Here is a 14,068-nt window from a genome sequence, read left to right on the forward strand (position 1 = left end):
TATGGAAAGTATGGAACATAAATGTATCATGTAAATAGAATGGATGGCACATTGTTTGGCAACGTGGCATTTTTATAATGCCACGTTTTTTTTGTTAAGTACAGAGTTTGTAGACAAGTACCTACTGTTTTCCCGCCTTTCCACCTACGTCCCGTGGAAACTACTACCAGTGCCCGAATAAAATATAGCCTATGTTAATTGAGGATAGTGTAGCTTTCCAAAGGTAAAATAATCTTCAAATTATTTCAGTAGTTTCGGAGCCTTATGGTGCAAAAAAAAACAAATGAAAAATATTTTTGTCTTTCAAGGTGTTCGTTTAAAATTAAACGGACAAAGAATTAGAGGTAGACCAAGAGCATTATTTCGCATTTTAGCATTCCTTCTTCTTTCTTTTAATATTAAATAGACGCAAAGCGAGTGACTTTAAACACATTCTACCCTTTTCCTATTACAGTTTGGGAGTACCCAGGGGAATTTTTGGTATGTTTAGGTTCAATATTTAATAATAGGAAGCTATTGTTCTCATTAATTATTAGAAAAACAGTTGAATCACTAACTTCTATCATTAGGTAAGTATACGTACTAGGAAACCCAGAAAAGTTAGAATTTATACAGAAAATGGGAATTTATGAACACGGAATATTACTGTATTACCTATTTCATTCATAGGAAAATTGAAATTATGAAAACATATTTGGTTTCACCATGACGCTTATGATAAGTGCCTGTCCTCAATTCACTGTCCTATTTGTTCTATTAATAGCCCCATCAAGATATGGCTAGATCAACTATTTCGATAACCCACTACTCAACTGATAGACAAACTAAAAAAACAACTTATTGATACATCAGATTACAAACAAAACGCTTAGTTACTTACTACTCCGAACAGTCAAAAATACTGACGCTTTAATCCAATCAATTTTAAGCTCTATTTTCTGAGAGTTAAGGTATAAAATCGTGTGTGTAAGTTTGGTGACATTTTATATCATTATCAGTTGTTATCATTATCACGGTATGACGCACGGGTGACAGTGGATACTAATTTACATATAGGTATTTACCTCCACCTATTTGCTGAAGGCCTAGTTAAATGGTGTCTCGGAAATGTGTCTGTATTTAAACATAATAAAGAAAAATCTTAGGAAACTGATTTTATTAAAGGTGCCTAGGATTATAAGTCGATTTCAGCAACAGTTGATTACGTAATCGGTCGGTGAAACTGAAACAAACTGCTACGTTTTAATTTTCGTGTAACCTATCTAAAATTGCTTTCACGATGCATCGTTTTAGAAGAAATACCATCTTAAAATTATGAATCAAGTAGATTTGGAAATCTTTTTTAGTGTTAGAAAGAAGTTTTTTATCCCTACACCCGGAGTAGTTTTCCCAGAAAGTAGGAATCTCTTATATGGTGTTCTATGTGTAACAAAAAGCAAATTATTATAAATACACACCTAGATATACTTTAGATAATTATGTTTCCCCAACCATTTAATTACACCCAACCCACAAAAGTATCAGATCTCCCATATTTTGCTACACACAGTAGATACACAAAACTTATGACCGTACCCAAAGGATTAGAACAGGGTTCCACTTCACCCCACTTCTATTGTATTCCTTTATCACCATAGTATCCTTGGTTTAGTATTATTTTAACTACCCCACTTGTCTCAAATCCCCTTTGAAAAGAGACATAGAGGACTCCCGTATAAAGGTATGAAAAGGTTTTCGTTTTACTTTGTAAGATGATCTTGGTGTATTTTTGATAATATCTTTACTATTTTATGAAGAGGTATTTGTGTTGTGAAGTTTCGAGGTGGTCGTTTTGAAAATGTAACTGTAAACTTTACGTAGAGGTAAGAGGTACCTACTTACTTTGCCGCTCAGTTTGGACTACGCGAGGAAATTATGCGTAGCAGAAAATCAGTTAAGCGTATACGTGCGTATTCAGGTGCCTTTTCCTAGCTGGAAAAGAGGGCTGAGAAAGTTAACTTCCAAGACTCGGAATAGGCATGCTGGTAGTGCGCAGATGATTAGGCTCTCGACTGGCGTGTGGTAGTGAAAAACTTTGAAAGCGCTCTACAAAATTTGGCTGCCAACAAAATGTCCGTGTTTTCGAACAGAAGGTGCGTTGAGGTAGCTGGTCCATTTACAGCGTGTCGTTAACGTTCAGGCTCATTAAATATCTAATGGACACTGCAAATGTGTTCGTTACAGAATATGTTAGTGTCCATTAATTCTGTAATGCGAACATAGTTTATTAACAGAAAAGTACCGATGTAATTATGTAAAATGAGAGTTAGTCGAAATTAACAAAATTTTAAAGAAGTTAAAATAAAACTGTATAAAATAATAAAATGTAATAAATAAATTAAAACCGTCAACAATGATAAAAGTTAACAATCTTCAAAGAATTATTATCTGAGCTGTAACTTCGTAACTTTGGCGTACTTTTTTCATAATCTGTCATTCAACAAGTTGGGAACTGCGATCATTCTACCGAAGTATTCTTATCAGTACACTACGCTTCAATAAATAAATAAATAAATAAAAATAAATAAAATAATGTTTATTCACAGAAAGTAACTTTACATGGTTTACGTTGTCGTTGAGCCACAAACTAAGCGCAGCTTGTGTCTTGTGGCTCGGAGTGCGATAGTCTTAATATTATAAAGTTACATAGTATCTTTGGAGTTTTAGCGAAGGACTTAAATTTTAGGTACATATAAAAATTAAGTAAAACAGAGTTTTAGGGAAGGGCTTAATTATGTACGCATAGAATTTACATAAAAAACAGGGTGAAGTATTAGGGCTTTTGTGCTGGTTTGGAGTGTGTGTGAGGGAATGTGTGAGGTAGTGTGTGTGTGGTGAGGGTGTGTGGTGTGTTGAGTAAGTGTGAGAGTGTCAGTGTTGATGTTGTGAGTGAGCTTGTGCTACAACAGAGCTTCAGTTTCCGTATACGACAGTTTTAGGAGGGCTGCTGTTATTTTCTTTTTACACATATTATATGTACAGTCCCTTAAGTTACAAATTCTGTTGACCTTATTATATGTGTTTGCATGTGAGAATTGTGAACAACGTCTAGCAAGTTCAGAGGTGGCGTTTGGAATAGGAATCCTATATACCCGTTTCCTAAGTATGTCTTGATAGTCGGCGCGTTTTTTGACAAGGGTGTGGGTGACGAGCGTGGCCTTAAGTATGAACAGTTGGCGGACCCTCAGTACTTGAAACTTTTCATATACTAAGTCCGTGGGAAATTTGAAAGGTAGTTTTAAAGCTACCTTGATCAAGGCTCGTTGTGCTCTTTCCAGAGTAATGAAGGTGCTCTTTCCGGCACTCCCCCATATACGTATGCAGTATTGTATTACGGATTGGCAGAGCGCGAAGTAAACCGTTCTCAGTACGTCTAATGGGCAGCAGTCCCTGAGTTTTTTCATGACATATATTAATTTGCGGACTCTTGCTGACAGTGAGAAGATGTGTGCTTTGTAGTTTAGGTGGTGGTCTATGATTATGCCTAGGTACTTGATTGTTTCAGTACGTTCGAGGGTTTCACAGGCGCAATTTTGTTGGGGATTATTATTATTTGTTTGTGTACATGCGTGTATTTTTATAATAAATGAGCGAGGAGGGCATGTATGGTTCGTCTTACAGAAGGTTATGAATTTGCTCTTGCTTATATTGAGTGTCAGAAGATTAAGGTCTAGGGATAACGCAATTTCGGAAAGACCTCGTTCTGCTACGTTGCGAACATCATCCCAAGTATTGCCATGGAAGACAATGGCTGTATCGTCGGCGTATGTTATTACTTCCGCACCGTTGATAGGTAAACTTACTATGTCATTAATATACAGTGTGAATAAGGTGGGACCGAGTGTACTGCCTTGAGGCACGCCGTAGTTGATTGGGAGGAGTATGCTTCTTTGGTTGCCTATTTTAACATATTGCTTTCGGAATGTGAGATAGCTGCGGAACCATTCCAGAGGGATGCCCCTAATGCCTATGAACTCTAATTTTTTTAGTAGAAGCCCCGTCGATACTGTGTCAAACGCTTTTGCGAGATCGAGGAATACACCAATACAGCATTCTCCATGTTCTATATGGTGAGAAACTCGATCTGTCAAAAGTGACACAGCGTCTTCAGTGGATCTACCTTGACGGAAGCCAAATTGCCGATCTGAGATGATTTGGTTTTTTTCGAGGTAGTCTATAAGTCTTCTGTTAACAATTTTCTCTAGTATTTTTGAAACTATACTTAGTAGAGCTATAGGTCTGTAATTTTTAGGATCGCCTTTAGGACCAGTTTTGTAGATAGGAGTAACAGATGCCGTCTTCCAGGAGTCAGGAAAGACTCCGCTTTCCAAACTTAAGTTGAAAATGTAGGTTAGAGGTTTTATAAAGCTGTTTAGGCATTTTGAGAGTAGGAGTACTGTGAGTTGATCGGGACCAGGAGCACTGTCAATTTTTAGATTACGTATGATGTCGGTGATTTCTTGTTCGTCAGTAGGATTTATGAAAAATGATTGTGAGGTGGTTTGTGGAGGTCGGTAAGAATCTATTAAAGAGTTGTGTGTAATTCCAAGTTTCTTAAGAATTTTGGTTGCGTGTACCTCTCCCACATTAACAAAATGTTGATTGCAACTGTCGAGTGCTTGCGCGGGGGAGAGACTGGACGCCATTAGCTCTCTAGCATTGTTTTGGGTGTTTTTATTTCCACATATGTCTTTTATGACAGTCCAAAGTCTTTTGGGATTGTCTTTATTTCCGTCTATTTCCTTCTTGTTGTGCAAAGTTTTGAGATTCCGTAGCAATAAATATACGTAGTTTCTGTATCGGGTGTAAATTAAACGTTTGATGTCATCATTCGGATTGGCTTTGCATTCTAAGTGCAGTTTGTCACGGTGTCTCATGCATCTAATTAAGCCGGGGGTGACCCATGGTTGTATGTTGGCTAGTTTCCTCGGGATTTTTATTTCCTTTGTGTGTTTGTTGATGGCACTAGTGACGATGTTGTTGAATAAGTTTAATGAAAAATTTACACATGAGGAGTTGTATACGGGTTCCCAGTCTGATTTGGCGATCTCATCAACCACAGCGTCCCAATCGGTTTTGATTTTCCAGCGTTTAGATTGTTTCTTGTTCTGCGACTTCAGGGGTATACTACATAGCGCTAAGTCGTGATCTGTGATTGATAGGTTGCAAACTAGACCAAGTGGAGTTGCGTTTGTTTTAACGAAAATATGGTCAATACATGAACCACCTCTTGTGGGAACAGTTATGGCAGGGACCAAGTCGTGTGAGGCCATGAGGCACGAGTAACTTGTCGCCTGGCTATTATCTAAATCTATTATGTTTATATTGATATCTCCAGCTACTATGACGGTTTGCTTATGTTTTATATCATAGAGAGTTGTGTCAATAGACATAACTTATTTATAAAACCTGACAGAAAATATAATATTTCGTCTAGCACCAAAAAAGCTGTATGTACCTTACATATATTATTTGAATGCTTATTCTTCATTGCATCTTGTACTTATAGTAGTGATTTTAATGATGTACATGTAAACAGGTTTCTATACGATATTCCACGTAGTTGTTCCTAGACATGTTTTTTCATTTGAAATGTGTTTTTGGTGTTCATAAAAGGAAGTTATTGATTCGCCATTCTATAAGTACCTAAGTATAGAAACTAAGTTGTTTATGCTGGATAAAGCGTCATGGGAAATAGTTAACAATATTTTTCCCCGTAATGACCTTTTACCAATAATGGTGACATTAGTATTATTCAGTTCAAGTTTATTTCAAGCATTTTCTTGTGCTCAGGAATAAAACCTCGTCCGATTTTCAGTGGCTACCTCTACAGTGTGAACTTTGTGGTTAGCCAAAGCAATTACAGAAGTTGACTTAAGATCAGACCACAATCCACTACCGGTACAGTTGGCGCACTGGCTTAGCAATCGGGTTCTGTAGTAGGTACTGATCTGTGATGGTCATGTTGTGTGGGGTTGTGTATATTAGTTTTGAAATATGGTCTAGTCAATTGAATAGTATGTGAGATATTTTAATGTAGTCTGGATTCTATTCACTCGTGTTTAGCTGAAAACTTTATGAAAATTATCGTTCCCATAATACAGGGATTCAAACGTTTAAATAAAGCGCTCTTGAAGACCTATATATAAAACAAAGAATCTTTGCACACCCTTGCACAGCCTTCGCAGCAAGCACGCCACTCGAACGCTTGTTATTCTCACTACATGCTAAAAATACAAAAAATAATTACAAACACTCGTATCAAGGCACCCATGATTCAGAAGAAAAACGCATCACAGTAATTCTATCATTGTGTTCCCTAGTTACCTATATATTCTATAGTATAGAATGAATACTTGTGTCGAGTAACACCGATTACCTATGACGTCACAGATGGCGTGCACCGTAGAGTGGCACTTTGTAAGCCAGTGCAGCCAGCACGCCACTCGAATGGCAATTCTCACTACAAAACTACATGAACTTTATTTTTAAACTTTATGCATTTGCTTTTTAATTAGTCCGGGTTTATTGCAGTGCTGTTAGGTCGAAAGTATTTTATGTAAAATAGTGTTTCGCAGAAGATTATTTTATTTTATTAGCTAAGTACTGTTATATGTGAAACGTATGTTGTAACTCGATAACTATACCCAGAGGCTTCTGCCAGTGAAAACTACTTCGCACACTCGGATAATAAGTCCTATAGCCTTCATCGATAAATGAGCTATCTAGCACTGAAATGTTTTTTTTAACGGACCAGAAGTTCCCGAGATTAGCAAAGAAATAAACTGTTTTATGTTTCGATTTTGTTACGTTTTCTAAGCGATATTTACAGCAATAGTTCACAATATAACTACTCTGGTTTACACCCAGTCAAGACCCGCAACAGTGGTTTTAAGTTGTTACAAGTTCTTCCCACTACACAAACTAGATTACTCTTCATACTACAAGAGAGCTTGCACTTTATCCTCTATACTCACTTTTATTATACTTTAGTATGTAAGTTTAAAAACTTCGCATATAACACTCAAGCATCAAACTGAAAGTACCAAGCGTAATAACATTATGTACAATCTACATACAAATAAGTGTCTTGCAACTTGAAAGTGCTTCAACGTAACTTAGACATAACTTGGTCACATATAAGGTTTACCATGTCTTACTGAAAATACGGACAAACTTGCGGGCTTAGCCGGAAAGCAGGTGAAAAGATTTTTCTATAATTTAGTTTGAAATACTATTTTCCAATTGTTTACGATACCAAGTTAGTAAGCCAAAAAATAAATAAAGTTATAACTAAAAAAAAAACAAGTTTAGTAAATGACGGACAGTCCATACACTATTTAAGCCCATGTTCATTTACAACTTAAACGACAGTTTTCCTAAAACAGCTGTACGTACGTATTTTCATATTTAATTTTCAAAGTAAATAGTTGTTCTAGAAAATTGACGTTCATGTTGTCGGTGACATCTGGCCCTAATGTAGTTAAAGATACATATGTCCAGGTTTCGTCATTCGCCTGGTTACACTACATGTATGTCGCCGTAAGTTGTCGCTTAAGTTATTCCTTCGTAGAATATTGTATGCATTGTAATTAGCTTTTGTATGTCTGTTTGTTGGTACAAGAATTTCTTGAGCTTCCAAATTGCTCGTTGGAAATGCTAATCAGACTGTCAGAGCCCCTTGCAATGAATTTTGTGTTTTTGGTTTCAAAAAGTTACAAGTTTGAAAATTTATTGAACTAGAGCTTGATGCTTTAATTTTTTCGCAATTGAATTTCCAATCTATAAAGCGGACTTTTATGGACTTAGCTAACTTTGTTAAGTTGTTAGAACTTTAATTGTAGGTATTTTCTTATTTAAAAGATGTCTATTATATTTGGTCATACTTTTTATTAAAATTAAATAAAAATCTTTCCCTAAGTAAAGAAATGTAGAGACAAATAAAATTAAAGAACAATAAAATAATTATTTATTCAGATTCAGTAGCTCCAAAGGTAATGGTATCCATATCTTTCTCCCCATTAACTTCGCAAAACTGCACTCAAAAGCCCATATCCACAAAAAAGATCTCGATAAAGCCAAATTGAAGTTTAAATACGAATTCTGTGCAATCAATTATCTTTATAACCTCTCAGTCTTTCAATTAAAGTATTATCAGTAACATCGACTGGGTTTTCACTATCATAAAGTACGTAGCAAGTTGGTCTCAAAGGCCGATTGAATGGGTCGCTACCACGCATGCGCGAACGTAAGTTACGATTCACACTGCACTCGTACGATTATTTAAAAATTAATTGATACGATAAATTCATGGGATTTTATTTGAAGTGTACTTTTAAATTGAAAAGGTTTTATTAAAGGTTCGAAAGTGATATTATTGCGACTGTTTTTGTTGTTAAATGTCGTTGTTGGGTCATTACTTGACTACGGAAAACAGGTGACATAAATTGAAGAAAATTTTCGGAATCTTATCAGCCCAAGTAATACCCAAGTGCTACAAAGAATAATTAAGTATGATAATACACCTACATTCTCGTAGGACCCCTCTATGATTTTCAATTTTCTCTCCTAATCATAATTTCTCAAAACATGTTTGGAAAATTCGGATATATCTAAGAAAGTACAAATTTTGTAAGTACATCGCCCCAAGTTCATTTCCTCCATAATTTCAATGTTTACTTTGAATACACGTCGTTTCTTTACAAAAGTACTTATGCTCATGAAGCTTATAGGAAGGTATAAGTAATATTTTACATAAAGGAAATCAATCGAATTGCCGAAGCCTGTGATAAAATCAATACCTATTCGAGAAGTCTTGAGGTGTGGGAAACGTGTCATGCTTTTGAACCAATTATATAAAAAATATAATATGTTTAATGCACTAAATTACTAAAATGTTTAAAATAACTAAAACATAAACCAAACCCGGGAGAAGGTTTTAAAAAAACTTATTTACTGTAGATTTAGCCTGAAAAATTATAAAGGCAGAAAAGAAGTCAAACAGAGCCAATCTATTACACTATGTTCCTATTAACACAACTTTAAAAGCTACTCAGCTAATCCCTTTTTTTCGACCTTGAAGTTACATACTCAAATACAATATTAAGCCTAAAATACAGTTCATTCTTATATGATAAATTCCTCGCCCTCGGGACACTACATAAATAACAACTTAGCTTTAATAATATCAAAATCCTTTAGGATCAAACAAATTGTATAAACAATAAAACGAATATCTCCAGAGGATTGAACTTATTTTAGCCTCCAGTTATCAAAAATTATTATCAATAAATTCCTGCTAAGTACTTATTATATTTTCAGCGAAATTATGGCTCGGGTCTGTATTATACTTAATTGATTTTATGAGGGCGATAAAATTTTTAACGCTCCGATATTAATCCCATAATAACTTTCGAGAAAGTTCGAAAAGAATTACTGAAAAGTCAATAATAAATTCGTACATTCGTATAGAGAAAAGGTTTATTTTCAGTTAGACAATGTTATGTACTACAAACAAAATAGAGGTATTTCTCGGTTCCTAGTTTCCTACATTTCATCAACTGTCACATAGGGATGTATGGTTTTGTGCTATTAAATTTTTTTCATGATTTGTTAATTTGTGTACAATTTTTTGTATAAACATAACTAAGTAACAATTTGTGAACGATCCTGACATCTGCCTAATCCCCTGCACAAAATAGACATGATGCTATTTCATACACATAGTTGACGTGAGCTCAGTGTGGGCTGTGCACGTTGCATGCATAATTTTCAGTTCCAGGATATATCGGATTCACTGATTTTAGAACACACGTTTTGAATCGAGGAAATAGCGTAACCGTGGCATATCCCTAATCATAAATATCTTATGTTGTTCGTCTACTAGGTATAAATCGTAATTATGATGACGAGTTGAAGTAACAATTTTATAATTTGTTTGGTTCTACAAAGGTATCATAAATAAATAGCTGCAGGTCAACACTTTTTATCCTTTTGTAGAAAAACTACCAAAGAATTTGACCTTCCTTAAGACCCCGAAAAGACCTATTTGATCTTAACACCGAAAGTCACACTGACTTTAGTCTAATGGAACTCTAAGAATTTTCACTGAAAAATTAACAGTTTTAATCAGGCTCGACTAAAGACGTTAACCAAATTAATGAGTCTCGCCGTCGATTAGCGCCTGATGTACACTGCTGGCAAATATTACGACCCGCGATTGTAAACGCATCGAAATTGTTGCTCGGAATGATATAGTGACCATTGTGAATAATGATGCAATAGGTCTTACGCCAATAAGGTAACATCTAGAATGAAGGAATTTTAACTGGCCGTTATTCAATAAATTTGCTTTCAAGATATTTAGAGTGGGATTTGCTTTAGGAAAGCTGTCAGTTTATCATAACGTTTACTTAACCATTCGTATTTTACTTCAAAAGCGATTTTATGTGTTCAATTTTTCTATCAAGACATAAGAAAATTGTGGAGCAAGTAACTATAGCTAGGATGAAAGTAAGATTTATGTTTAAACTATGTGTGTGTAGTGTGTATAGCCCCACTTTCTTCTCTCTCAAACTCACCAGATATCCTCTTAATATGCAACTGCGTCGCAAAGTTATTGCCCATTTGGGACACATAGCTATCCTTCTTGCTGGACAACTGAATGCTAAAGCCATCGGACTCCAGCGAGGCTCTAGGTGCCTTCGCAGCTTGAACCGCCTTGTTGCAGACGGGAGTTGGGGCGACCTTAGCCAAGGCTGCCTCTTGGGAGCCCGTGCTATCGCGGCGACGGCTCTTATGGTCAAGCAACATGCTTGGCGTGCATCCCATGTTGGCACTACACTTTGGCACTGACACTCGCACTGAATACCATTGTTTTATCTGGAACAAGGAGATTTGGTGGTTAGATTGTGGAGTAGGTAATTTTGAAAGGCGTTGTCGTAGTGATTTGTTGGTTGCGTGAAAATCTAGGGTTTCGCTTGACTTGATTGATACGCTTAACTTAATACCGAAGTGAAAAATTAGTTCAAAATCAGTTTTCATATGAATTGGTTAGGTTATAGTCCTGGGTCGACAACTTATAATAATAAAATAGAGACCTGGAATTGTCACCTTAAGCCACCTTTGTTGATGTAAAAATAAGTGCCTTTTGCAATTTGCACAACAAACACTAAGTTTTTACATAACAAACCAAATAGAATGAGCACTTCAACTTCAGCTTAAAAAGATTTTAACTGACCAACCCTTTTTTGCAGACGACCTTGAAGAATAGGTACCCGTAACTGAGACGAGAAGGATGATACCCGGTTCTTTGCCCCACAAACAAGGGGAAAAATAAAAACCTAATAAGTATCCTTTTCTTCAGAAACCTTTATTATGTTCGTCATGAAGTAACGAAGTTTCCCTATAAAATAGAATGCCGTAACAAACTTGTGTTGGTATCAGTTTGTCTCAATAATTTGTAGCTTAAGACTTCTTGAGAAGTTGTCGTAAGTTTTTTAATTATAACTTTAATGTTTCTAAATAGCGTGTTTTAGTTTTTTGTTATTATTTATTTAAAAATAAACTAGGTATGTCGATTTTGTTATGTCTCCTTTTTCTGTCTTTTGGTTTTGATTTTTTTTCAACGTCTGTTTTCTAATTTTGTAAAAGCTAAAGTCTATTCTTCAAGCGGGTTGACTACTGGATTTTTTACATAGTATTTAGACTATATACTGTATTTAATCTCTGTCTTACAAAGCCTACTGTTAAAGATTTTTTTTTTTGCCAAAACAGACTAAATTTTACAAAGCTTCTTCATATAGGAAAAATGTGTTAAAAAAACAAAATATTTAACAAGCATCGTTTACCGGAACGTATCTCTTTGTGATTACGCCCCGGACTCTCTCTCGCTAAGTTTTTAATGAAATAAAACATCTTATTATGAACAAAGCAGTACAAAGACAAATAAAAAAATCTTTTACATAAATTGGCGTAACTGTTTTATTTGAAACGTTAAGTAATATTGCCCGGGGCATTCGAACTGACCGCTTTTCTGCGAAAACCCTCAAGCGAAGATACGGATTCCTTTTAAAACATCCTGTATATATAACGTAAATAATGAAATATCTCTTTTAATGGTACATTGACTCCGTAGCTTGGATCTTTTAGTGGAATTATTACAATAATCTGCTGTGGGATAGTAGAAATATTTTGTTCGCTATTGATATTATTCATCGACAATAGTCCTATCTATACTTTCCTTTTAATTAATTTGAGGGTGCCTCAAATTACATTAAAAATACCTCAAATTGCTGAGGAAACCTTAAATTAATAATGGAATTCTGATGAAAGGTAATGGAAGAAAGAATATCGATTCAGTGACAGAGTTCAGTGGTAGAGCACTCGTCAAGCTCCGAAACTACTGGGCGGATTTGAAAAATTCTTTCACTGTTGGGAAGGGAGATTAACCCCAAGTACGAGTATCATATGCTATATATATTTTATCTCGAGTATTATAGGCTACTAGCTGGTGCCCGCGACTTCGTCTGCGCAGGTTTAGTATTTCGAACAATATGTTTACAAATTGTAGCCTATGTGTTATTCTGATGTATAAGCTATATTATTGTAAAGTTTCATTAAAATCCATTCAGTCGTTTTTGCGTGAAAGAGTAACAAACATCCATACATCCATACATACAAACTTTCGCGTTTATAATATTAGTAGGATTTGCCCGGACGCGGGTAAAACTGCGGAAACCAGCTAGGCTTTATATAAAGTACATTTATTCTTTATCTGTAAAATCCTATTCGTATCTGCTAAAGGTCAAGTTATGAAAAGAAACCGTTAAAGGGAAACAAAAATCCACTTTTATTCTTAGTTAATTTAGTCCATTTATACCTTTGGGATAGACACAGAGACACATTTAATTACGTCTTATTTGTTTAATAAGGCTCTGCAAACATTTTATTTTGTCCTAAAACGTGTTGCTTATGAGTTTACAGTTGGCTGGAAGTTGGGGAAATCATGGGATATCCTTAATGGTTATTAAGGGCGGCAAACAGGTAAACCCTTGTGGAATTATAAATATTGTTTTGTTTTCATTTTTAATTGATTGTTAATTCTTTGTTACGTAACGGTCGGTATTGTGTGGTTTTTATGTATTATTACTTTTTGTACCTATATGTAGATTTCTGTGTACATATTAGAACTACTTTCAGCTAGAGGTTTCTTCCTTGTCCTGTGGGAGCTACTGTGGTACTAATCTAGAAATAAATGAGCTGTCTAAAACTGAAAGAATTTTCCAAATTGGTTCCTGAGAGGAGCGCGTTCAAGCAAACAAACTCTTCAGCTTTATAAAAAAGTAGATTACGTATTTTTACCTACAATGCTACCATTATTTTATTCAAATATACCATCCCAATTTCGGTATCCTTATGTTAAAACAAGGCACAATTATTATTTACAAGCACCTACCAAAGAAATTTTCTTGAACCAAAACTCGAAATAAATGAAACAATTAATTTTCCTTGTAACAAGAAGTTCTGTTAAAAAGTTCGCGGTCTAATTAACGTTATGTTTCTTTGAACATGTTGATGAAATACAAAACAAGGGTTCTAAATAATATGTTTCGCTGAATAAATTAAGCCAAATAATATTCATGGATGTTTCCCTAATTCTGTACTGCCGTGTTTCTATTTAGTTGCGGTCTAGACACTGCTGTTATGTAGACAGTATAACTCGACTATATGCAATGATAGTACGTGGTTATTATAATATGTAAAGTATTTCAGGTATTTAGAAATAATTCTGACTAGCAATATCAGTTGATCATCATCATTTTAATTTCTTCTATTTTTTTTACTTAGAATTGATGCAGCATGACGTCTTCCATCCTTGTCCCGATTAAGTATGTTATAAAACGTAGTAGGTATATACCTAAGTCTTGTATGGTTCGGTTATCTTCCTGACAGCGGAGTTACTTAAAACTCAATGACGACATCCCATTACTAACCACCATTAACCTCTATACAACAATGGGAACATGCG

General features: G+C 35.2%; 1 protein-coding gene across 2 annotated transcripts in view; it reads right to left on the reverse strand.

Annotated features, from left to right (window-relative positions):
• Pde8 (Phosphodiesterase 8) overlaps positions 1 to 14,068 on the reverse strand; it is a 218,165-nt gene that overhangs the window by 137,744 nt on the left and 66,353 nt on the right. For both annotated transcript variants that reach the window (XM_049845226.2, XM_049845227.2), the window contains exon 2: positions 10,620 to 10,920. In XM_049845226.2, coding sequence (XP_049701183.2) covers positions 10,620 to 10,869 — 250 coding nt within the window. In that variant the 5' untranslated portion in view covers positions 10,870 to 10,920. The remainder of the gene's footprint in view (positions 1 to 10,619; positions 10,921 to 14,068) is intronic.

The sequence above is a fragment of the Helicoverpa armigera genome, chromosome 15 (genome assembly GCF_030705265.1).
Source record: "Helicoverpa armigera isolate CAAS_96S chromosome 15, ASM3070526v1, whole genome shotgun sequence".
In the NCBI taxonomy this organism is placed as follows: Eukaryota; Metazoa; Arthropoda; class Insecta; order Lepidoptera; family Noctuidae; genus Helicoverpa; species Helicoverpa armigera.